This window comes from Ranitomeya variabilis, chromosome 3, assembly GCF_051348905.1.
Source record: "Ranitomeya variabilis isolate aRanVar5 chromosome 3, aRanVar5.hap1, whole genome shotgun sequence".
Lineage (NCBI taxonomy): Eukaryota > Metazoa > Chordata > Amphibia > Anura > Dendrobatidae > Ranitomeya > Ranitomeya variabilis.
This window is the reverse complement of record NC_135234.1, coordinates 548,495,658-548,522,531: the sequence shown is the minus strand read 5'-3', so window position 1 is coordinate 548,522,531 and position 26,874 is coordinate 548,495,658. Positions and strand designations below refer to the sequence as shown.

The following is a 26,874-nucleotide window of genomic DNA, read 5'->3' as shown; positions in this document are numbered from 1 at the left end:
ATCTGTCATTCCGACAATTCATCCTCCCCCAGTGAGCCAAATAACGCATCAAGCTGTATAAAATGTGCGAGAGCACTTCAGGGTACACATCTACTTTCCTAATATATGAAGGTAGGGACCGCAAAATTAGCCCCCAAAACTGTTCCCCAAAACTTGGCATCCCAGGTAAAATTAGTGGCCACCAACATCAAGAGCATAAATAATCCAAAACATGTTACCCCAAATTATGAATACTACCACAAGAACAAAAACCAGGTGTCTAATGTCTCAAATTTATATCTTTATTGAAACAACAAAATGTATATAAAACAATATTGATCCAACAGAGTACTCACAATGGAGGGCCACACATCACCTTAACATGACTATCACAATTGTAAAGTCATAAATTGTCTGAACAAATATTGACTATCTCCATCAAATAATACAGCACTAATGTACATGGGTCTTGATGCATGCCACAAAAAATGGCACTGCCAGCACAGAACACCAATGGTTCTCGATATGTATTGCTTAATATAAGTTGCTGGTGAGAATAATCCATAAAATGATGCATCTAACGTGGAAGTAAAAATATAGCTGCAAAGTAACTTATATGTCCCAGTGGACTGGTGTAGCATGTGGCCCTCGTGCCCCTTTTCAACACGTCCCATGATGAAACTTGGGTGATATTATGGCGTGATATTTTTAGATATTCCACCCTTGCTTCTTAATAGTAATAGACCAGCTAAGAAACCATTAGAATTAATTTATTTTTTTTAAAGGACAATTTGCCAGAGGGATGTCCACACATCGCTTTAAGGGCTCATTTCCACTTGCGAGTAACACGTCGGTGTCTCGCATGTGAAAACCAAGCTGTGGAGGCAGCATAGGAACACATGGAGCTGCACGCTCCGCTCCAAATTGCCGGCGCCACAGCTTGGTTTCCACATGCGAGACACGGACGTGTTTCTCGCAAGTGGAAATGAGCCCTAAAACTAATGTTATCCAATTTATCACAATACCACTGCAACCCTATTCTGCAACATCCACTATATATAGACCTACATTCACTATTTGAGTCATCTTATACTTTGTTTAGATAAAGTGTCAGTTATGTTGTCAATTGATTGAGATTTTGTCCATGGTTGTGATGCCCCACTAGGTCTGAAGAGCACATTCCTCACTCTGTTAAGACCAGGCCATTTTCACTGCTCATACCATTGCTTTCCAAACATGTGGTGAGGTGGTCATAGGTTTCCCTTTTTTTCTTGATGCATGGGGTCTAATTGTGATGTCATTTTCATATTCTATTTTATTTCACTGATAACTGGGGAAAATATAAAGAAAAAATCCCAAACATCTCACATTTTCATGGGGCCAGACTACAGCGCAGTCAGTGCTTCCTAATCTGTATACACAGTGCTCCATTAGCACTGTGTATGCAGCACACAGGAAGGCAGAGATGGTAAGAAACCACCTGCGCCTTCTCTACGGCAGGGGTGTCAAACTGCATTCCTCGAGGGCCTCAAACCATGCGTGTTTTCAAGATTTCCTTCTCATTGCACAAGGTGCTGGAATCATTCTGTGCAGGTGATTAAATGATCACCTGTGCAATACAAGGAAATCCTGAAAACATGACCTGTTTGCAGCCCTTGAGGAATGCAGTTTGACACCCCTGCTCTACGGGGTGTCCGGATGGGTCTGAATCTGCCACTGCTTACTAAGCTTCTACTTAATTTTTTGCACAGTGTGTCGTCCAAATAGTCTCGAAAGCATGCTATTGGACATCACTTTTTTAGTTAAAGGGAACCTGTCACCCCGTTTTTTCCGTATGAGATAAAAATACTGTTAAATAGGGCCTGAGCTGTGCATTACAATAGTGTATTTTGTGGACCCCGATTCCCCACCTATGCTGCCGAAATACGTTACCAAAGTAGCCATTTTCGTCTGTCAATCAGGCTGGTCTGGTCAAATGGGCGTGGTGTCTTCCCCCAGATCTTGCTTATTTTTCCGTTGGTGGCGTAGTGGTTTGCGCATGCCCAAGTCCAGAATCCACTGCACAGGGGAGGGAAAAGAGCGCGATCTGCGCGATTCCCCTGGTGATCGGTGGGGGCGGCCTTCTTCCTGTGGCCGCGCGTGCGCAGATGGAGCGCTCTGCTACCCGGAGCTTCAGGAAAATGGCCGCGGGATGCCCCGCGTGCGCCGATGGAGATCGCGGCGGCCATTTTCCTGAAGCCGAGATGCGAACTCGGCTTCAGGAAAATGGCCGCCGTGATCTCCATCTGCGCACGCGCGGCATCCCGCGGCCATTTTCCTCAAGCTCCGGGCAGCAGAGCGCTCCATCTGCGCACGCGTGGCCACAGGAGGAAGGCCGCCCCCACCGATCACCAGGGGAATAGCGCAGATCGCGCTCTTTTCCCTCCCCTGTGCAGTGGATTCTGGACTTGGGCATGCGCAAACCACTACGCCACCAACGGAAAAATAAGCAAGATCTGGGGGAAGACACCACGCCCATCTGACCAGACCAGCCTGATTGACAGACAAAAATGGCTACTTTGGTAACGTTTTAAGGCAGCATAGGTGGGGAATCGGGGTCCACAAAATACACTATTGTAATGCACAGCTCAGGCCCTATTTAACAGTGTTTTATAATATTATAATAATACATTTTATTTATATAGCGCCAACATATTGGGGGGTGAATGAAAGCTCGGAATCAAGGATGACCCCAAGGCAGCGGGCATGTTGCTTGGGAGTAATGGTGGAACCGCACACAGAGATGGCAATGTCAGGCAAAGGTAGGTTAGTAGAGGGAGAGAACACGAGGAGTTCAGTTTTTGACAGGTTCAGTTTCAGATAGAGGGAGGACATGATGTTAGAGACAGCGGTAAGACAATCACTGGTGTTTTCTAAGGAGGTCGGAGTGAAAGCAGGAGAAGAGGTGTATAATTGGGTGTCATCAGCATAGAGATGGTACTGGAAACCAAATCTACTGATTGTCCAATAGGGGCAGTATACAAAGAGAAGAGGAGGGGGCCTAGGACTGATCCTTGAGGAACCCCAACAGTAAGGGGAAGGGGAGAGGAGGAGGAACCAGCAAAACATACAGTGAAGGATCGGTCAGAGAGATAGGAGGAGAACCAAGAGAGAACGGTGTCCTTGATGCCGATGGAGCGGAGCATAGTGAGGAGGAGCTGATGATCCACAGTGTCGAATGCTGCGGAAAGATCCAAGAGAATTAGCATGGAGTAGTGATCATTAGATTTAGCGGTTAGTAGGTCATTAGAGACTTAAGTGAGGGCAGTTTCAGTAGAGTGTAAAGAGTGGAAGCCAGATTGAAGAGGGTCGAGAAGAGAGTTATCTGAGAGATAGCGGGTAAGACGGGAGTGGACTAGGCGTTCCAGGAGTTTAGAGATGAAGGGAAGATTAGAGACAGGTCTATAATTAGCGGCATAGTTTGGGTCGAGGGAGGGTTTTTTAAGTAATGGATGTATGATGGCATGCTTAAATTTTTATCTCATACGGAAAAAACGGGGTGACAGGTTTCCTTTAACAATAAAAGAGGACCTTTTATTGGATTTTTTAAATTTAAATTGAGTACCTCCTCCAATTGATACTGCTCTACTGATTCTGTGCCCCTTGGATCCAAATGTATGACCCCCAATAATAAAGATGCAAATTGTCCCTTCAAATAATAAGTCGTATATCACAGGTCTTCTCAGTGGGTGCAGGCATGTTGTGATTGGTCGGTATCAGAGGGGAAAAAGCAAAAGCACACAGAGAAGTCCCATTAGCCCACTTGGCTAAGGGAAAAATCTATATCTTTACTACCAAGGGGCTTAACTTTGAAAAGGAGGGGCGCAGAAGAAAAAGAAAATCCAGTTAAACATCCTTTTTAAAAGGTATCAACCACTGAGGACTCTAAATTTATTTAATTTTTCTATCTGCCAGCTAACAAGGTACAGACAACACTTTTTTCATAAACTTTTTTTTTTTTTTTTTTTTTAAAGGAAAAAAAAAAGATGGTGAAATTATTCTTTTCCAGTAATTAAGACAATGACTAATTATAATGTAGTGGTCTATATGTAAACAAGGAATGATGGCTATAGTTATTTGCAGAGCTGGAACAAATTGCCTTTAACAAGTTATGTTCCGTTTACTATGTACAATGCTAAAGGAGAAAGCTTTGCCTCGCAGTTAATCAAAGCTGACAATGTCTAGAGCAAATGATGCCACAAAGTTTTAGCCCTGTGGTCAAGTCTAGATAATAACACTGAAGTTTAGAAGCACTGGTCGCCGACGCTTATAATTTAGTGTGACAGAATGCTGCTATCGGGGTCACAACAAAGAATATATGTTACAGTGAACTTAGTATATCTTACAAAATAGCTGACAAAATGGCAGGAAGGTTATGCTGCAAAGTCTAATTTTGCCTTTGTTTTCGTAAAAGCCATCTTTCCAAGTTAGGTGTGATACGTAGAAATCCTGACCTCACACAGCTTATGTGGGACAAACGCTTGGCAGCAAACTTGCGTTTTACTTAATCTAACAGGTTATGGAGTGTGATAGCAGAAAGAAATGACAATCTATTCTGAATATATTAAGCTGCTGCTTTCCGAAAACAATTTCAAGTGCAATAAAGGAAGTGATCCATAAGCGCGTGAAGGCTTCCAAATAAAAACGATTCCATAACATCAGCCCCACACACTATTAATGCTACCAATCTTCTACTTAATTCAAAAGCATCACAACTGCGAATGTTAACTATAGTTTAAGTATAACAATCCAGAGCTGCACAGGTTCGCTCTTCTGCTAAAAATCTGCTATCTGGCAAAATTCCCTGCCACTATAATGTTGAAGGGAACCTGTCAAGCTAAACATGGAGTTTATATGCAAAAAACATCTTTTCGTTTAAACGAGTGGTCCGAAACTAACATTTTAATCTTTAATGTCTTCTTATTTAATGCCATAATCTAATCTCTTTTGTACTATACTTTGATTAAAATTTCCCTATCATTCCCTCATCTCGCGGTTTAATTTTTTTAACCAGGTTTCTTTTTGATGACACTTCATTTGAGAGCCCCCAGTGTATGCAGAGATACTCAATTGAGATGTCATCAGAGAGAAGAGGCTGCTGCAGCCCCTGCCCCCACCCTGAAAGGAAGTATCATCAGTCATGTCCGTTTCAGGGCCTGGGCTAGTCCCTGCACTACTAAGTATGTGTTAGTTTTCACTTCTCATCAGAGCCAGCAAAGGAGCGCACTGTCAATGTGCATTAAAATGAATATTACCCAGAGACAAGATCCTACTGAGCAGAAGTCTGAGTTGACAACCAACACATGCTCAGTGAAGCAGGGACAAGTCCAATCCATGAAATGGAAGCTACTGTTGATGCTTCTTTTCAGGGTGGGGTCAGAGGCTGCAGTACTGATTGCAGCCTCTGCCCCATGATGACGACTCATTTGAGTATCCCAGCATGCAAGGAGGGCTCTTGAACAAAGCATCAAACAGGAAGTTGGTAAAAAAAAAAAAAATACAAAAAATAATAATAAAGCAGTTTGATACCATTGTGAGGGAACGATACGGAATTTTTAATTAAGGTATATTAGAAAAGAGATTGGATGCTATTAAATAGGCAGACATTAAGGATTAAAATAAATTTCACCGATTGTAACGAGTGAAAATACACAACAAATGCATGTCAAAAATTTGTAAAAAAATGTATTTTACGCTTTTCTTCTTGCCAACACATTAGGACATGCAGTAAAATTTACTCCTGCAAATCCTGAACATGTGCATGTAGCCTTAGTCCCTGGCCTGTGTCCCCATTATTCATTCTAAGTACTTGATAGCATCATAATGAATTTGAAGGTGGGCGAAGATTATCAGGTACTGAGAAGCCTCTGCCGCCTCCCAATTCATTACAAGTCGTTGACAGAGTCTTCTCCCACCTTTCAATTCATTATAAAGTGTCCTATGCACCTTACAACCTCCTCTCCCCAATAAATTTTAAGTCCCTGATAGTGAAACAAAGAATTGTGAGATGGGGAGGATCCTATCAGAGACATAGCACCCTCTCCACCACCCAAATTCATTTTACATACATATCTAGCATCCTCCTCCCCCTCCCCTGTTCATAAGTCCATTATAAGTCCTCCTTACAACAATCCCAATCCCCCCTCATTGTCCTGTCCCCCACGCCCTCATTGTAATCTCCGTCACCTCCATCACAGCCCTCTCCCCCACATCTCATCATTATCCTCTCCCCACCCACATCATTATCCTCTCCTCCATCCCCATCATTGTCCTCTCCCCAACCTCCATTGTCATTATCCCCACCCCAATCATTGTTTTCCCCCCTTGTATTTGTAAAAAAAAACAAAAAAAAACAAACACCACCACTCATCTCTCAGTCTGTTTTCCTGCAGCATCGTAATCCTCGGCAACTATCTCTGACACAGGCGCGTGCTGCATGCTGACGTCATCCAGCAACGCACTCCTATGTCAGAGAGAAAGTGCTGGGCAGGAAGCAGAGGACCGATTCCAGCAGCTCCGCTGACATTTTCTCCTGTAGGCTACGCAGCTGCACGGATAGCTCCCTGCCTGACGCACATGAGGGCAATCTGGACATGTGCCCCATGAAGCCTTGAGCTCCGAGAAAAAGGCCAGTAGCCCTCATTAGTAGTCGCCCTGCAAGGGTCCCATTCCACCCCCTATGCCCGCCCCTGAATTTCTGTCTAGATGACCATGTAGTGTTATCTTCTATCAGTAAATTTAAAAGCAAAGCCACAAAAAGAGGAATAAAAAACCTCCAAAAATTCAAGAATTACTACAGCAAAAGAGGGGCAGCAGTATTTAACTGCACAGGTCTCAGAACTAATGCACTCTCACAATGCAGCAAACCCATGTAGTAAAGATGGCGGCAACAGAGGTGCAAAATACTGATGAGAGAACAACTCACATCCTACCAATGCATTTAGGAGGTAATTGCTTAGTATTAGACTGCACAAAAGCGGCTTGTATAGGGCGCTGGTCGCACACAGGTAATGCACAGTGTCTGGCTTAAAGCCCATTTATGATGCCCATACTATTAGGCGAGCTGCCCAGCACTATCTAAGTGAATCTCGTGAGAATAGACAACCTAGTTTACGAGGCTTGTAGCATCACAGAAAATACAGTTCAGGCTAGCAGCTTTAGCAGATCACTGGTCCAAAGTGTCAATCAGAAGTGCACTGCCACCCAGAAAGGAGGCGGCGAGGAGAGGGATCTTCTCCTTGAATGATTAAGGGTACTGTCACACTAAACAATTTACCAACGATCACGACCAGCGATACGACCTGGCCGTGATCGTTGGTAAGTGGTTGTGTGGTCGCTGGGGAGCTGTCACACAGTCAGCTCTCCAGCGACCAACGATGCCGAAGTCCCCGGGTGACCAGGGTAAACATCGGGTTACTAAGCGCAGGGCCGCGCTTAGTAACCCGATGTTTACCGTGGTTACCAGCGTAAACGTAAAAAAAAACAAACAGTACATACTCACATTCCGGTGTCTGTCCCCCGGCGTTCTGCTTCTCTGCACTGTGTCTGCCAGCCGGAAAGCAGAGCGGTGACGTCACCACTGTGCTCGCTTTCCGGCCGGCCGGCGCTCACAGTGCAGAGAAGCAGAACGCCGGGGGACAGACACCAGAATGTGAGTATGTACTGTTTGTTTTTTTTTACGTTTACGCTGGTAACCACGGTAAACATCGGGTTACTAAGCGCGGCCCTGCGCTTAGTAACCCGATGTTTACCCTGGTTACAAGCGAACGCATCGCTGGATCGCTGTCACACACAACGATCCAGCGATGACAGCGGGAGATCCAGCGACGAAAGAAAGTTCCAAACGATCTGCTACGACGTACGATTCTCAGCAGGGTCCCTGATCGCTGCTGCGTGTCAGACACAGCGTTATCGTATGGATATCGCTGGAACGTCACAGATCGTACCGTCGTAGCGATCAAAGTGCCAATGTGTGACAGTACCCCAAGTCTATACATGCTTGAGTTAGTGATTAGAGATTTTTACATTACTGCGATAAGGGATGACAGTTGCTACTTAGTGATGAGCGAATGTGCCTGGATAATGTGTTATCTGAGCATGCTCAGGTGCTAACCGAGTGTCTTTGGAGTGCTCGAAAAATATGTTCAAGTCCCCGCTGCTGCATGTCTCACGGCTGTTAGATAGACACAAAACATGTAGGGAATGCCTCGTTGCTAGGCAATCCCTGCATGTATTGCGGCTGTCAACATGCAGGCGCGGCGACTCAGACATATTATTCGAGCACGCTGAATACACTCCGTTAGCACCCTAGGGTGCTCGGATAACACCTTATCCCAGCACGTTCGCGCATCACTATTGCTAAAGTTCTAAGTAGACGGGAAGGGGGAGGACGAGTAAGAGTTAGAGCTCCTATCTTCTCTTCTTCCCTTCTACATTTTCCCTTTTATAAAAAAAACAAATGTCAACTCCTATCTCCAAATTTAACAAACTGTTTTTACTGCATACAGATTTCACCTGTGAATTGAGAATTTTGTGAACGAAAGACCAGTCTTGGCTGAGAAAGGAAGAGACTTCTCTGATATACAAGATATATTATAAAGTTTATTATTATTTTCATGTGCCATTAATTTATGAAATAAAGATTTAGAAGAGTGGTTCCTCTTTAAATTTCACTTTTTAGCACAGAGTTGGAATAAGGTGTCAGACTGTTAGACCTCCTGTATTTCAGGATACCAGTCAAAGGATTTTTTATCTTTGTGGAGCTACGTTAAACATGATAATTACAAGATAATCAAGACTAAAAACTAATAAATTCACCAGAAATCAAAGGACACATGCTAGGGAGCTCACTGAAAAGTTGGTGTCAGGCCCCCCACCCATGCACACGGCACTGTATAACATAAAGCAGTAGAAATTAGTAGCACTGTACCATGTGTTTCACAGCTTTAGCAAGCAGTTGTCTCCCAGCTGGCTTGTCAAAGTCAGCAATAATCCAGATGGTGACTGCATAAATTACATCCTCATCTGAAAATAACAAATTCCACAGTCTAAGCATTTCAGGGCTGGCATCATTAACACTACACAAATAAGAGATTATTATTTAACATGCTCAAAATAAAAATACATTTACAAGCAAAAAACACACATCAATTAACAGAGAAATGTAATAGCCATAATCAAAGCAAAACATTTACCAGGTTTTAACTCACTACTATTGAGAACATTAACGCTAACAAAATACAGTACTCATTTCTAGAGAAACATTAAGTAATATTGAAGTTTTCATACATCTTTACTTAAAAATTATCCTAAGCGTAAGAGCAAATCCTCCATAGGAAGTGTAAAACAATAATAAAGCCAATGCTCCCCAGTCTCTATTCCACACAAACGTTGGCAGCTATTGGGATTGTCTACTTACCATTTAGCTTGGATACAAACACCCTGGGCTTGTACTAGTTGTATAACCAGTATCGGAGCAGTGGTGCGTAATACTTTGAGACCCTCTAGTGACTGACCAGAACATCTACTGCAGGGGGCCCAATCTTTCTTACCACGAAAAGCCAAATTTAGTTCTGAGAGATGGTCACGAGCCACATTGTAGACAAAATACGAAGTAACTGCATGTGTGCCCCTGTCAAGGTTGTAATTCTCAGGGCGCACCCTAATATAGTAATATCCCCAGTGCTCCCATAAAAAGTAGTAATGCCCTGAGTGCCACCTTATAAAGAAATAATGGTCTGAGAACAGCTTATATATGTAACAATGCCCTTTTGGTGCTGCCTTAAAAAGTAATAAAGTTCGAAGAGTCATTAGTAAGTAATATTTTATTGCCCCCTGTGGATAATGATATAGAGATTAGCACTTGCCTTAGCAAACAGGTGCAAGCCAGACATGGGGGGCACATGAGCTACACGTGGGACACTGGTTTTGGATCACTGATACAATGCCTTCAGTGTAGTAACAGTATTGCTCAGTCGGAGCCCTATGTTGTTGGCTCCCATTTGCTACTATTCAATTTGCAATTTACAACAGAAGTATGCTTTTGTTTTTCCATCCAAATGTACTGTAGGTTTCTTCTTATATCACTCTAGGGCAGATTAAGTTCAAATGACTATGAGACTAAACTCCCAGCATGCCTTTCCAGTCTGCAGATTGCTGGTGACTGTTCCATCACAACCTTTAAAAATTTAGATCACGGTAACAAATGTGAAACCATAAAGGAAACTTGGTCAAACCAATGGGCGACATTCATTTTTGGACAAAAAAAAATGTGCAACCATAGTTTTGGAAGTTCCCCCAATGTCACTTGTGCAAATATGACATGACATGGAATGGAGTATCAGAAGTCACCTCTTAGCAGATCCTTCACTTCATATAATAAATGGTTCAGGTGGTACTGTATGTTTCAGTTGATCAGCCAGGGCGCTGAGTTACTACACCAAAGCTATCACTTTTACAGAACGAATGGCAAAGTAATTTCACTCTGGGGATGGTTGTTGGCTGTGCAGGCAGAAGAATCAGTCAGCAAAAAAGCAAAACAGTTCATCAGCATCAATGAAACTTTAACGTAGACACCACGTATTGATCCACACAGGGGTCCTTCTTTGGTGTACAAAACCCTCCAATAATTTTATTGAGAAAGTTCTTAACCAATCATAAGCCCTTATTACAATTACAAAGGGTTTGTGATTGGTTGGGGATAGTTAACCTAGTCTGTTGGAAAGTGTCCTACACCTGAAAAAGACCCCCACTGTGGGTCAATTTGTGGTGTCCATGTGTTGGTGTTATATTGAAGGGGTTTAGTGGCTTTAACATTGTATTATCCATAGCCTTGGAGAGGGTAAAAACCATACCTTTAGGTGATATTTACTATTCCTTGCGCAAGTGACAGCTCTCCACCACTGCTCCGGCCTCTGTTTAGTAGCTGCAGAGGGGACATCACAACTACAATGCAGATTACTGCTGCAGCCAATCAGTGAGCTCAGCGATTAGCTGCAGAGTTGATGTGCATTGCACTTGTGACATCACTGCAGTAGCCGGTAAACCTGAGCAGTCGCAGAGAGTGGTCACTGCAGCCAGTAAAGGCTAATATCATCTCAACTTATTTATTTTTAACCCTCTGCTAGATTCTAAAACGTTAAAGCCAAAAAACACCATTACAGATTTCCATTGATGCTGGTGAGCTGTTCCGATACTACTGGACAAAAAAAATGTATATTTTTCTGAAAGAATTCACCAGATGTCTTTAATAATGCACTACTATCTAAGAATAAAGGAATGAGATTCTCACTACTCTATTATTTATAGGAACAAGAGTAGAAGTCTTGGAAAAACTAAAAAATCAGGGTAGGTCCCATAGAAAAACATTGCTTGGAAAGTCCCAGACTGTATGTGGAAAAACACCCAGAGCTCCCCGGAGTGATATGGCTGCTCCTACGTGGAGTCTTCTGTAAGTCAAACAATCCAACATGAATAATCACCGCTGACTGGCAGACTGCCTGATACATTGTGAATAGTTAGTTGGTGAATCGGTATGTTGTGCCTGCTCCAGGCTTGCTCTGCCATGCGCGCTGCTTGGGCATTGGAATTATTTCCACCATTTGCAGATCCGGAGGTTACAATTTGAGCTCAGCGCCGATCAGTTACATAAGAGGAATCCCAGGCTTACCATCATTGCCTCTTAGTGTACTGTGTAACATATGGGAAACAGGGATAACATGCTTGGCATAATGGTATAAATCATAATGCACTATTTAAAAAATAATACAATTATATTCAAAGGATGCCATATTTATTTTATGCTTAAGTGCTCTTTATATATAGATCATTTTACTTTTCCGTAATATAAAACCTTGATATATGTCATACCTGCTTTTGTAGCATATTTCATATTTTCAGCAAAAACAGCACTTTTGTCTTGTGAATCCAGATATGAAAAAGTCTCATAATCCTGCAAATTGTATGTCGCTATAGGTAGAAAATGAATAAAACGCATTACTAATGATTAAGAAAATTACTATATATGAAGAGTTTACAATTAGACAGGGACTATATGTAATTACACACAAGTAGCAAGCAACTGGTGAGTGCATTGTGACTACAACTATTCCCTATAGGATAAAAAGCACAAATAAGAATCTATCTATATGGGTGGATGGCCACGGAGGAGCGAACATCACTATGCTTCTCTGAGCATGTGCAGGGAAGCCCAGTGCACTCGCCTTGGCACAGCACAACTCTCCCTCATCCCTCCACAATCCAGATCAAAGCAAGCCCAGGTTATAGGTCTATCTAACTCAGTAGTTACAGTCCATTGCTGCCAACATCCAGATAGCTGATAAGGAGGAGTCTAATATTAGGTCTAGTGGCCAGTGTAAGGCTATGTTCACACGTTCAGGATTTCCATCCTTTTTTTTTCCTGACTGAATCTGCAGGTCTCTGCAGAAAACGCAGGTGCGTTTTTTGGTGCGTTTTTGGTGCGTTTTTGGTGCGTTTTTTGGTGCGTTTTTTAGTGCGGTTTTTTGTGCGTTTTTTTATGCAGTTTTCTCTGCAAATTGTCTGTGTTTGACACAAATAAAGCTTTAACTGCAGTGGGGGAAAAAAAAAAAAGAAATGATGTCATTTCCTTGTCCAACCCTTTTCTTCTTCCATCCTCCATTTTGGGACTAAACACCAAAATGAGTGGACGTGTTTTGAATGACAGCGCTCCGCGTTTTGCGCCGCATGCGTCACTGCAGCGCACGCATCCGGGCGCAGAGGACGCAGCAAGTTGCATTTTTGCTGCGTCCAAAATCAATCCAAAAAAGGACGCATGCGGCGCAAAACGCAGCGTTGTGCATGCGTTTTGCTGCGTTTTACTTTGCGTTGTGTGTTGGGGCGCCGACGCTGCGGCGCACAACGCAAATGTGAACATAGCCTAAGTGCCACGTGCCACGTATTTCAGTGCCACGTGCCACGTATTTAAGTGCCACGTGCCACATATTTCAGTGCCACGTGCCACGTATTTCAGTGCCACGTGCCACGTATTTAAGTGCCACGTGCCACGTATTTAAGTGCCACGTGCCACGTATTTAAGTGCCACGTGCCACGTATCTCAGTGCCACGTGCCACGTATTTAAGTGCCACGTGCCACGTATTTAAGTGCCACGTGCCACATATTTCAGTGCCACGTGCCACGTATTTCAGTGCCACGTGCCACGTATTTAAGTGCCACGTGCCACGTATTTAAGTGCCACGTGCCACGTATTTCAGTGCCACGTGCCACGTATTTAAGTGCCACGTGCCACGTATTTAAGTGCCACGTGCCACGTATCTCAGTGCCACGTGCCACGTATTTAAGTGCCACGTGCCACGTATTTAAGTGCCACGTGCCACGTATTTAAGTGCCACGTGCCACGTATTTCAGTGCCACGTATTTCAGTGCCACGTGCCACGTATTTAAGTGCCACGTGCCACGTATTTAAGTGCCACGTGCCACGTATTTCAGTGCCACGTGCCACGTATTTAAGTGCCACATGCCACGTATTTAAGTGCCACGTGCCACGTATCTCAGTGCCACGTGCCACGTATTTAAGTGCCACGTGCCACGTATTTAAGTGCCACGTGCCACGTATCTCAGTGCCACGTGCCACGTATTTAAGTGCCACGTGCCACGTATTTAAGTGCCACGTGCCACGTATTTAAGTGCCACGTGCCACGTATTTCAGTGCCACGTGCCACGTATTTAAGTGACACGTATCACGTATAAGTGACACGTGTCACGTATTTAAGTGACACGTATCACGTATAAGTGACACGTGTCACGTATTTAAGTGCCACGTATTTAAGTGCCACGTATCCCACGAAGATTTTCCATGGAGAACAGACACATCCAGAGATATGTCTGCTCTCCACGGATGCAGCAACACACTGACAGGAGCCATAGTTCCTGTCGGTGTGTCACTGCGCATGCGCGAGCGAGTTTACCGGCGGTCATTGACCCCGGCACTCTCGCTTAACGGCAGTGCTGCGTGGGAAAGTTCAACGCAGCTGTACTGCTGTTAACCGAGACGCCGGAGTCATTGAGCTCCGGGACAGTACGCGATACACTGCTAGGAGCTTCGCTCCTGGCAGTGTATCGCCGGAGAGCAGCCGATCGGCGTGGGACACTCGTTTTATGGATTCTGCGGACAGGGAGTATGAATTTGCTTTATTATTTTGCGATTTTTTCCTGGAGGATCGAGGGCTTCGCCTACAAGTGTGCTGTTGGTGAGTATATACTCTGTGTTATATGTTGTATGTACTGTACTGTGTGTCATGTATGTGTATTGTGTGTAGGTGTTTGGTGTAACTTTACCATTGTGCTAAGTCGCCGGACACAGGGACAACTCTCCCATCCTAATACCGGATGGGAGTAGTAGTCCATACGGCGACTTAGCACAATGGAGGCACTAGCGTCGCATGGGGACACACACGCACACACACACACACACACACACACACAGACACACACACACAGACACACATACCAAATCAATCAAACGGCCGACACGATCCCCATGCGCCGGTATGCCTCCATGTCTCTCCGCCCACGCACTTCCGGCCCCGCACTTCCGCCGGCTTCCCCGCACTTCCGGCTGCAGCGGTTCTGCACAACAAACCGCAGTAAAACCCGCAGATATATTTTTGATCTGCGGGTTTTACTGCGATTTTGACCTCACAATGGAGGTCTATGGGTGCAGAACCGCTGCGGTTCAGGACGAAGAATTGACATGCTCCTTCTTTTTTCCGGGAGCTATTCCGCACGGCTTTTTTTTTAAAATTTCCGGACCATGTGCACAGTGTGTCCTGTTTTCCATAGGGTACAGTGTACTGTACCCTGCATGGAAAACAGCTGCGGAACCGCAGCGGCAAAACCGCCGCGGTTCCGCGGTAAAAAACGCACTGTGTGAACATGGCCTAAGAATTGCGAGATTTGCATATAGATTGAGATATGAATACTTGAGAAAAATAAAAACATCAAATAAAATAAAAACTTCAGTTTAACATAAACACTTGATTTAAACAAAAGGTTATTTTCTGATGATATATTCCTTTACAGCTTTGTTCACACATTTATTAGGTCAAATTTACACACATGCATATTTTGTAGTAGATTTAAGGCTGGTTTCACATTTGCGGTTGTGTCCGCAGCGTTTATGCCGCAATTTTCCGCATGCGTCATGTATTCCTATTTAACATTAGGGACGCAGGTGTCTACGATCGGTTGCGTTTTGCCGCGTTTGACGAGGCATGGGTCGTTTCGGCGCGGTAAACGCTACATATTGTAATTTCAGAGGTGTCAATTTGCCGCCTTGAAAGGTATGCGGTTGTTAGCGGAAGGAATGCGGCGAAAAAAACGCATCATAGTCTATGAGAAAGCATGCGTTCACAAGCACATGCGTTTGTTTGCGTTTGTGAACGCATGAGTTGCACCAGAGAAAACATGTCTAGACACTGATTAGCCACCCCCCACATACAAACTGATAAAAGGAGGGAGTGGGCATTTGCAGGTCACTACTCAGCAGACTGGGAACAAGCTCTGTAGCTGGGAGGAATCTACACTCTGAACAATGTGAGTATCATAGCCAATGTCTTTATTTTCTATTTTCTGTCTCTATATGTCCTAATAATTTCTGTCTTTTTTTTTCTTGCTGCATGCATCAGAATGTCATCTTCTTCTGAGGAGCGTCTTGGGCCTGAACAAGGTGGAAATGACAGTGAAGTGAGTACTCACCTCTTCAGAATAGTAAGTATTCACTTTCACATCTACACTGTGTGCAGAATTATTAGGCAAGTTGTACTTTAGAGGATTATTTTTATTATTTATCAACAACTATGTTCTCAATCAACCCAAAGCTTAATATTTTTGGAAGTTGGAGTGTTTTTTTTTTTTTCTTTAGATTTGGCCATTTTAGGAGGATATCTGTTTGTGCAGAATTATTAGTCAACTTAAAGGGAACCTGTCACCCCAAAATGGAAGTTGAGCTAAGCCCACCGGCATCTGGGGATTAACTACAGCATTCTGTAATGCTGTAGCTAAGTCCCCGATGTAACCTGAAAGATCAGAAAAAGAGGTTAGATTATACTCACCCAGGGGCGGTCCCGCTGCGGTCCGGGGCCTCCCATCTTCTTACGATGACGTCCTCTTCTAGTCTTCATGCTGCGGCTCCGGCGTGCTTTGTATGCCCTGTTGCAGAATGCGGTAGATAAGACCCTGATGCCGGAGGGCTTAGCTCAACTTCCATTTTGGGTGTGACAGGTTCTCTTTAATAAAAACCAAATATATTCCCATCTCACTTGTTTATTTTCACCAGGTAAACCAATATAACTGCACAAAAATTAGAAATAAACATTTCTGACATGCAAAAACAAAACCCCCCCAAAATTAGTGACCAATATAGCCACCTTTCTTTATGATGACACTCAACAGCCTTTCATCCATAGATTCTTTCAGTTGCTTGATCTGTTTACGATCAACATTGCGTGCAGCAGCCACCACAGCCTCCCAGACACTGTTCCGAGAGGTGTACTATTTTCCCTCCCTGTAGATCTCACATTTTATGAGGGACCACAGGTTCTCTATGGGGTTCAGCTCAGGTGAACAAGGGGGCCATGTCATTATTTTCTTCTTTGAGACCTTTACTGGCCAGTCACGCTGTGGAGTAGTTGGAGGCATGTGATGGAGCATTGTCCTGCATGAAAATCATGTTTTTCTTACTTCTTCCTGTAACACTGTTTGAAGAAGTTGTCTTCCAGAAACTGACAGCAGGTCTGGGAGTTGACCATCACTCCATCCTCAACCCGAAAAGGTCCCACAAGTTAATCTTTAATGATACCAGCCCATACCAGTACCCCACCTCCACCTTGCTGGTGTCTGAGTCGGAGTGGAGCTCTCTGCCCTTTACTGATCCAGCCTCTGGCCCATCCATCTGGCCCCATCAAGAGTCATTCATTTCATCAGTCCATAAAACCTTTGAAAAGTCAGTCTTAAGATAAAATGGCAAGACTGGGCCAAGAAATATCTTATGTTTCTTGTTCAAAGGTGGTGATGTCCCTGAGTGTCGCACATCTTGTGCTTCTTGTTACTTCAGTAACGTTGCAGCTCTGAAATATGGTATAACTGGTGGCAAATGGCATCTTGGCAGCTTCACGCTTGATTTTCCTCAATTCATGGGCAGTTATTTTGCGCCTTTTTTTGCCTATTTTGGCTATTTGCCATTAAACGCTTGATTGTTTGGTGATCACGCTTCAAACATTTGGCAATTTCAAGACTGCTGCATCCCTCTGCAAGACATCTCACAATTTTGGACTTTTCAGAGCCCTATTCTGACCCATTTTGCCAAAGGAAAGGAAGTTGCCTAATAATTAAGCACACCTTATATAGGGTTTTGATGTTATTAGACAACACCCCTCCTCATTTGAGAGATGCACATCACCTGATTTACTTAACTGGTAGTTGGTTCTCAAGCCTGACCAGCTTGGAGTAGGACAACACGTATAAAAAGTATCATGTGATCAAAGTACAACTTGCCTAATTCTGCAAACAGTGTACACATGTGACAAATTTTTTTTCTTTTAATTTTCAGAACAGTTCTTCAACTGCGGCAGAGGATGAGCAGGAGCAGCGTGGACACGGTCGTGTGGCAAGGCGGCATGTTAGCATATCTGACTGATTGGACTCTGTTTATTGTACCTTGACACTAATATTCTTGACTGTTCGTTTCTTTACTTTGCTCTTTCTTTACCTTTTTCTTCTTGACTCCTTTCTTTTTTTCTTGACTTTGAATATTCTTGCCTGTTTTCTGTCTCTGTTTTCTTTCTTTTCCTTATGTTAATGTCTCAAGCATTAATGTATTTATTTATTTTCTAGGTTCCAGAACGGGATGAGGACCTTATTGATAACGGTATCCTCAGCTCCCTGGTCCATGAGCGAGTCCCGTTGTGGGACACCCGACTTCCACAGCACTCTGACAATGATACGATCCAGCGGCTATGAAATGAGGTGGCCCAAGCGATGTGGGATGGCTGGGACAACGCCCCGGCTCGGGTTCGCAAGGTATTTCGTAAGTATTGCAATGCGGTGTGAAGCAGCAGTGACCTTGGCCGGGATCACACAACTGAGTGTGATGAGACAAACTCCTGAGAGTTTCTCTCATCACACACAGTTGTGTGATCCCAGCCAAAAGTCCATTGTTTAACCATATTTTTTTTTCAACAGTGCTCAAAGTCAGAACACGTTGGCATTCGATGAAGGATCGCTTCAACAAGGACCTTCGTCAAAAGAGCTGTGTTCCCAGTGGATCTGGAGCTAGGATCAGAAAATATAAGCATCACCGCATGCTGCCATTTTTGAGACCGGTCCTTGCCCAGAGAACGTACCGTATTTTCCGGCGTATAAGACGACTTTTTAACCCCCGAAAATCTTCTTAAAAGTCGGGGGTCGTCTTATACGCCGGGAATCGACTTGTACGCCGGTGTATATGGTGGGTGGGGAGGGGGAGTGATCCTGATGACGAGGGGGCGTCTCACAGGAAAGTGAGTAATCCCCATTACCTTATCCTAGCGGTGCAGCGTGGGGGTGTCAGTGCTGGGAGCGGCGGCGGCTGCTGTGTTCTGGTGCGGCGGCTCCTCTTCTGTGTGGGGCCTCTGTGCTGTGAGGTGGCGGCGGCAGCGGCGTATCTTTATCCAGTTGGGGCTCCTCCGGCATCTCCTTAGCCCTGGAGGCCCCGCCGCAACTCCATCGGTGCAATGTGGTGGCCTCCGGGAAAATGGCCGCTGCTCAGATTCAGATCTCGTGTCCCGAGATTTCGGGACGAGATCTGAATCTGAGCAGCGGCCATTTTCCCGGAGGCCACCGCATCGCACCTATTGAGCTGCCTCCGGGAAAATGGCCGCTGCATTGCACCGATGGAGTTGCGGCGGGGCCTCCAGGGCTAAGGAGATGCCGGAGGAGCCCCAACTGGATAAAGATATGCCGCCGCCACCGCCACCGCACAGCACAGAGGCCCCACACAGAAGAGGAGCCGCCGCACCAGAGCACAGCAACCGCCGCACCAGAGCACAGCAGCCGCCGCCGCCGCCACTCCCAGCACTGAGACCCCCACGCTGCACCGCTACGATAAGGTAATGGGGGATACTCACTTATCTGTGAGACGCCCCCTCGTCATCAGGATCACTCCCCCCCCCCCCCCCAAAAGGCACATATTCACCGGCCCTATAAGACGACATAGGGTGTATAAGAAGACCCCCGACTTTTAAGAAGATTTTATATTTTAACTGGTAAAGTTGGGGGGTCGTCTTATACGCCCAGTCATCTTATACGCCGGAAAATACGGTAAGTATTTTTGTCTTGCATTGGATTGTGTTGTATTGCCTAATCTGTATTTTTCAATTCCACAGGAGTTGGCGCTTTTACTCTTATAAATATTTTGTACTAATGTGCTTTGTTTTTTTTCAGAGCACCTGGAGCAGCACTCTTGACCCTGGTTCTGAAGCGGTCCTTCATCAAACAGCCACAGACCCGTCCAACCCATCCAGCAGTGCAGCAGCAAGTGGGCCTGCAACACAGACTGGAGACCAGGAAGCTGGTCCATCAGGTGTTTCCTTGTCCCAGTCCTCTGTCTCTTTTTTTTGGGCTCTTCCCTGCAGCGGCAGAGGGCCTCGGACAGGTCACTCATGCCCGAGTTTTTGCACTTGAGCTTGATCTTTCATGATGGACTCAAGGCGATGGGAGACAGACTGGATAGTGGCTTGAACCATGAATACACTTATCCAGGATGTCATCAGAAGCCTTGACCAAGTGAAAGCCAACCTCCAGAGGCCAGCACATCATTTTTTTAAATCAAATAGAAAAGGGCATGTCGGAACACCTTACTCCTGACCTCCAGCTTAGTGTCATGCAGGCCTGCAATGCTGCTTACGTGCAGGCTATGCAGCAGACTCAGTATTTTCAGCAGCCTGTGGCGGCATTTCCACCTGTGCCAACACTGTCACGCTTGACCTCAATGCCGAGCTCTGCTGCATACCACTGCACGGCAAACACCATTCCAAGCACTGCCGGACACCACTACAGCGCCACCACCATTCCGAGTGCCGTTGGACAGCCCAACGCCACCACCATGCCAACTGCTGCTCCTGCTTGGACATCCTCCACTGCCACCACCAAGCAGCAGCAGCAGCACCCGGATCAGGACAGGTCGGCCACTATCACCAGGTCCCAGCTGCAGCACCCGGATCCTGGCATGCTTTTCACCACCAGCATGCAGTAACACCTGCACCCTGGAATGTCTTTCACCACCACCAGGATGCAGCAGCCGGACCCTGGCATGGCCTTCCCCATCACCACCATGCAGCAGCAGCAGGACCCTGGCATGGCCTTCCCCACCACCACCATGCAGCAGGACCCTGACAGGTCGGCCACCATGACCAAGCCGCAAGAAATGAGCCCACCGAGGCTCCCCAGACCGCTGCATCACTCCCAAAAAGGGAAAGGGAAAAAGAAATAGCGGACTATCGCTATCCCTCCCCCCTCACCTCCCAATGTGTGTCTGATGTCAGGTTTATCTCGCCCTTCCAGTGTATCTCAGCCTTCCCATGCCTCTACCACCATCCTTGAATTCCCTGACCTTACTAGTTTAATTGCCCCTTCTCCTGCAACCCCTGCATCATCTTCAGTTAGCCAGGCCTCACAGCTACACCCCCCCCCCCCCCCCCAATTCCGTCACTCTACCCCAAGCCGGCGCATTTTAATAAATGTTAAATGTTTTTTTGCCCCCAATACGGTTTGGTATTTGTGTATTTCCCTGTCGGCAACACACACAGTTCGCCGAACAAACACACTGTGCCGTATACTTTGGGTTTTTTTGCCACCTCATAGCTCCAGGAGTTATTAAGTAGAACACTGCAGCTTTGTGTGTTTGGTATGGAGCTATGAGTTGTCAAAAACTAATATTACTTGTATTTTCTCCATAATCTCTTCAGTCTGCTTAATCTATGTGTCATAGACTGAAGAGACAATGGCGGTAATACAAAGCAGATCTATACTCAACAGGTCATGTGTCAAATAGTGAGTTCATGATGCACAAAACTCTGCATCTTGAACTCATTATTTATGACACCTGACCTGGTGACTAGAGAACTGCCTTGTATAACCACCATTTTCTCTTTAGTCTACGTAATCTATTTCACACAAACTGTAGAGACGATGGAGGTGATAAAAGGCATATCTATACTCACCTGGACAGGTGTCAGAAATAGTGAATTCATGAGGCTGGGTTTTGTGCTCATGCTTTATTATACCTCCGTTGTCTCTTCAGTCTGCGTCCAATAGATACTGAACAGAACAGAATCAGGATCTAATGACATCAACTACCTTACCACTAACATCATAAGTGGTATTTAGAGGAAAGACATAGGAGACTCGGTACAGGTATCAAAACATGTTTATTAACAAAAAATATTAGTGATATTTAAAACATAACTGGCACAGACCCAAACCCAACACCACATTTTACACAATATCTTGCTATGCCACACGTTCAATATGAAAAACAAAATAAGCAGCAAATTGGTCCCGGATGTGGGCAACTTCAACAGTTGACCGCAGCGGATGATGCTGATAATCTGGCAATGGGTTTGCAACTGGTTCATCCAGTTCAATGTTGGGTCGCTCCTTAGCCATTATGTAATTGTGGAGAACCACACAGGCTTTGACCACCTAATCGACTGTCTCCATTTTTAGATTAATGGCTGTCCCAAGAATGCACCATTTTGAGACTAGAATCCCAAAGGTACACTCCACTGTTCTTCGGGCCCTGGTCAGTCTGTAGTTATAAATCCTTTTAGTGTGGTTCAAGTCCCGACTGGAATATGGCTTCAGTAGGTTTTCACACATCAGAAAGGCCTCATCCCCAACCATAACAAATGGCATCAGTGGGCATTGAGTGTTGGGGAGAGGTTGTGGCAGGGGAAAATTAATTTTTGCCATATAAACATCGGCCCATATCAGAGTTCTTGAAAGTCTGGGAGTCATTGCCACGGCCAAAAGCTCCAATGTCCACGGCGATAAAGCGACAGTCTGCATCTGCTATTGCCATGAGCACTACAGAAAAATATTTCTTGTAGTTAACCCCTTCATGACCGTGGGATTTTTCGTTTTTCCATGTACGTTTTTCACTCCCCTCCTTCCCAGAGCCATAACTTTTTTATTTTTCCGTCAATTTGGCCATGTGAGGGCTTATTTTTTGCGGGACGAGTTGTACTTTTGAAAGACATCATTGGTTTTACCATAACGTGTACTAGAAAACGGGAAAAAAATTCCAAGTGCGGTGAAATTGCAAAAAAAGTGCAATCCCACACTTGTTTTTTGCTTGGCTTTTTTGCTAGGTTCACTAAATGCTAAAACTGACCTGCAATTATGATTCTCCAGGTCACTACGAGTTCATAGACACCTAACATGACTAGGTTAATTTTTACCTAAGTGGTGAAAAAAAATTCCAAACTTTGCTAAAAAAGAAAAAAAATATTGCGCCATTTTCAGATACTCGTAGCGTCTCCATTTTTCATGATCTAGGGTCGGTTGAGGGCTTATTTTTTGCGTGCCGAGCTGGCGTTTTTAAGGATTCCAATTCGGTGCAGATACATTCTTTTGATCGCCCGTTATTGCATTTTAATTCAATGTCGCGGCGACCAAGAAAATGTAATTCTGGCGTTTCGATTCTTTTTCTCGTTACGCCGTTTAGCGATCAGGTTAATGCTTTTTTATTGATAGATCGGGCGATTCTGAACGTGGCGATACCAAATGTGTAGATTTGATTTTTTTTTATTGATTTATTTTGATTGGGGCGAAAGGGGGGTGATTTAAACTTTTATATTTTTTTTTTTTTTTTTTTTTTACATTTTTTTTTTTATTTTTTTTTTTTTTAACTTTTGCCATGCTTCAATAGCCTCCATGGGAGGCTAGAAGCAGGCACAGCACGATCGCCTCTGCTACATAGCAGCGATCTGCTGTTCGCTGCTATGTAGTAGAAAATCAGTTGTACTGTGAGCGCCGACCACAGGGTGGCGCTCACAGCTACCGGCGATCAGTAACCATAGAGGTCTCAAGTAGGGTTGAGCGACTTTTGGTTTTTTAGGATCGAGTTGGGTTTTGTGAAACCCGACCTTCTCGAAAGTCGGATCGCGTGAAATCGGACGATTCTACTGTAAAGTCGGGTTCCGAACCGGAACACGAAACCCAATGCAAGTCAATGTGATTTTATTCTCTCTCTCTCTCTCCCCTCCGTGCAAAGCATATGTTGTGTTTGACTGCGGAAATCACTGCAGCCCGAACGGTAATATGGCTCTATGACGCCGCAGAAGCCAGGCCGGAACCTATGTCATCACGCTGCCCACACTCCTTAATTGGCTGAAAAAATGGCGGGGAAGGAGTCATACAAAACGCGACTTTGGTGCCAAGATCGCCGACCACGTGGCCGATCCCACGCTGGAGTCGGGTCGGGTTTCACGAAACCCAACTTTGCCAAAAGTCGGCGACTTATGAAAATGAACGATCCGTTTTGCTCAACCCTAGTCTCAAGGACCTCTATGGTTACAATGGAGAAGCATCGCCGACCTCCGATCATGTGACGGGGGTTGGCGATGCGCTCATATCCGGCCGCCCGGCCGGATGCGGTAGTTAAATGCCGCTGTCTGCGTTTGACAGCGGCATTTAACTAGTTAATAGCGGCGGGTGAATCGCGATTTCACCCGCCGCTATTGCGGGCACATGTCAGCTGTTCAAAACATCTGACATGTCCCGGCTTTGATGCGGGCTCACCGCGGAGCCCTGCATCAAAGCAGGGGAGCTGACATTGGATGTACTATCCCGACCGATGTCAGTAAGGGGTTAAAGTACTCCAATCCAGATCTGGCAGGTTTGGTAATCCATATGTGCTTTCCATCCACCGCTCCCAAACAGTTGGGGAAATCACACACACTCCAGAATTTTTGGGCAATTTCCATCCACATGTCCATGGTGGATAGGGGGATAAATTCATCCTGGAGAACGTTCCACAAAGCCCAGCAGGTGTCTGCAACTATTTCAGACATTGTGGAAATTCCAAGCCGGTACTGAAAGTGGAGCGATAATAAGCTCTCTCCGGTAGCCAGGAATCTAAAAGAAAAAAAAGAAAAGAAAAAATTACTAACAGTTCTATTTATGGTGGTGTTTAGCTAAACACAAAGGAAAATACAAAGAATACATGGCAGACTAACAATAATTTTGACAGGCATTTATTTAGAATTATTACATACCTTAGTGTGACCAGGAGACGTTCCTCTGCAGGAATCGCTCTACGGATCTGGGTGTCCTGTCTCCGGATGGCTCCTTGGACACGACCAAACAAATCCTGAAAAGTCTCTTGAGACATCCTGGTATATTCCAGGAATTTGCCCGGATTGGCATCAACGTCGCCATATAGCGTGTGGTAGGCTCCACGGCTCTCCCGGAGTTCAATAATGGGGTGTCTCCAAAAACGCCGACGACGTGTCCTTCTCTGTCTTTCTCGATTTCTTTGTTGCTCCAAAGCAAACGCACAGGCAAGAAACAGCTTGGTACTTAAATCCAGGTTGAAATAAAAGCTCTCCATGCGAAGATCCATCATGACACAGGATACAGTAGCAAAATCTGAAGATTTCAGCAGTCCAAGGGTCTATATAAAGATATCCCATAATACACGTCCCACTGTAGTCACATTAGCGGTGTCTGTTTATCTAGATTTTTCTCCTGTTAAATTTTCTAACATGCCCACAGAAAATGCAAACGCATGCAAAACACATGAAAAAGCATGTAAACGTTGTTTTTTTTTGTTTTTGTTTTTTTAACGCATGCGTTACATTATGCGTCTAAAAACCGCTGCGTTTGCACGCGGTTTACCGTGCATTTCAGGTTGCGGCATAAACGCTGTGGATTCTACTGCAAATGTGAAACTAGCCTAAGCTGGCCACAGACCTAAAATGGATGTCGGCCAAACAATGCTATGGCCGATCATTTGGCTGAAAGTCCAAGCCAACTCTCCCATACACAGGAGCGCTCGCTCGGACGAACTCTCCTGTGTTCTTTGTAAGAAAGCTGCCAACTGACATGTCTAACACATTGTTCAGTGGCTAATTCCTGGGAGAACAATGCAATTGGCAGTCTGAAACTGCACATACATCTCTCCAAACCATCAGTCACCAGGCGCCTTCATACATATTAAACCACAAACTGAACCTGTCAAGGAGTATGGGTGCAGTTAGAAGACAAAAAGGTGAAATATCTGTCAAAATTGCAAGAGATAAAACGAAACTGAATCGCATATTCCCCACTTATATGAACATATGTCAATCAACATGGTAAAATCATCATGTAAATCATGTGTATCCCAAATGTGTGTTTGACACATTAAACAAGGTTGACTGATTAAAAGACGTTATTATCTGTTCAGACACAAACCGATCACCAGAATGGGGAACTTTTATCTATCTAACATTGGAGAAGCAGTGCGCATGTGCAATCTGTATTCCATTCGTTGACTATGGGGCTGCCTGGCAGTGCCATGGGGAATGGCTTTGTCCAGTACCACCATATGGAATTACTTTTTCTAGTACCCCAACAGGGAATGCTTATCTGTTGTGCCATCTTGTAACTAGGATGAAATTGCTTTGTGCCAATTGCTTTGTGTCAAAGTGGTAAGACACCCAGCTAACAAGTTACCAGCCATCCTGTGTATAGGCGATCACTTGTTTTTAACTGGACAACTCCTTTAATTGTACTGAACTTGTGTAAAGTCTACATGTGCACTATAGTGTTTTGCTCATATGCTTTTAATGAAAAAAAAAGGAGTAAACACGTTTATATACTGAAATGTTCTCATTACTTCTGTTATGTAACCATGGAGCCGTATACACCATCCCCTTTAAGGATTAGGGCATATTCACTCGCAGTAAATTATTGCAGAAATTCCTGTAATATACCCAAATCTTACTAAAATGGCTTGCAGACAACCCAAGAGTTGTGTAGGAACTACCTCATTGTTGTACCTTAAATATCCCATTGGATATATTTATCACACACAGTTAATGTATTCTTCGTTAATTAATCTGACTAGCTCGGTTTGTTACTTTTACTTCTTATGCTAGCTAGAGCTATTATTCTACAATCACAACTTATTTATGCATAATATCTGATTGATGGGGGTTCCACCAATAGGATCTATTGCAATTCGCAAGTACAGATGACCTGGGTCCCATGATCCCACATTGGTTGTGCAAGTCTACAGGATCTAAAAAAGACAAGTGCTGTCCTTGGCTAGCTCTATCAGTCTCAGAATCAATGGTAGTGTAGGAGTATACAGGTGTGACCTCTTCACATATAAACAGACCCCAATTCTCATGGTAGGTGTGGATTCTAGCAATAAGAATTATTTTTCCATCATGGACTGGGGATCAACAGGATTGTAGGTGTTTTAAGGCTACATTAACATTTCTTCTCCGAAATCACACGTAACAAGCTTGATACAATCAGACACTTGAGATGCTGTTGCCCAAGCTCCAAATTGTTCATTGACAAACACGTGGATCTTAGAAAAACTCCTCTAATTAATATTAGTGTTTTTTGCATTTACATTGTATACATATGACATCACATAGCTTTTTCATTCAGCTAACTTATATTTTCTAAACAGTACCGTACCTCAATAGGTAGAATATTCCTCACACAAAACTTGTTGCAGACAAATAAATTGTAATGTCATATTGTGATAAGAAAACAACTCAATCACTCAGTTATTTATGGCAAAAGGTTATTATAAGCGTCAA

At 44.4% G+C, this 26,874-nt stretch overlaps 1 protein-coding gene across 1 annotated transcript in view; it reads right to left on the bottom strand.

The window, feature by feature from the left end:
• The window catches only part of UGGT2 (UDP-glucose glycoprotein glucosyltransferase 2), a 459,065-nt gene that overhangs the window by 217,848 nt on the left and 214,343 nt on the right, over positions 1-26,874 (bottom strand). The window contains exons 19-20 of the mRNA XM_077297152.1: positions 11,887-11,985; positions 8,948-9,042 (exon numbers count right to left, since the gene is read on the bottom strand). Coding sequence (XP_077153267.1) covers positions 8,948-9,042; positions 11,887-11,985 — 194 coding nt within the window. The remainder of the gene's footprint in view (positions 1-8,947; positions 9,043-11,886; positions 11,986-26,874) is intronic.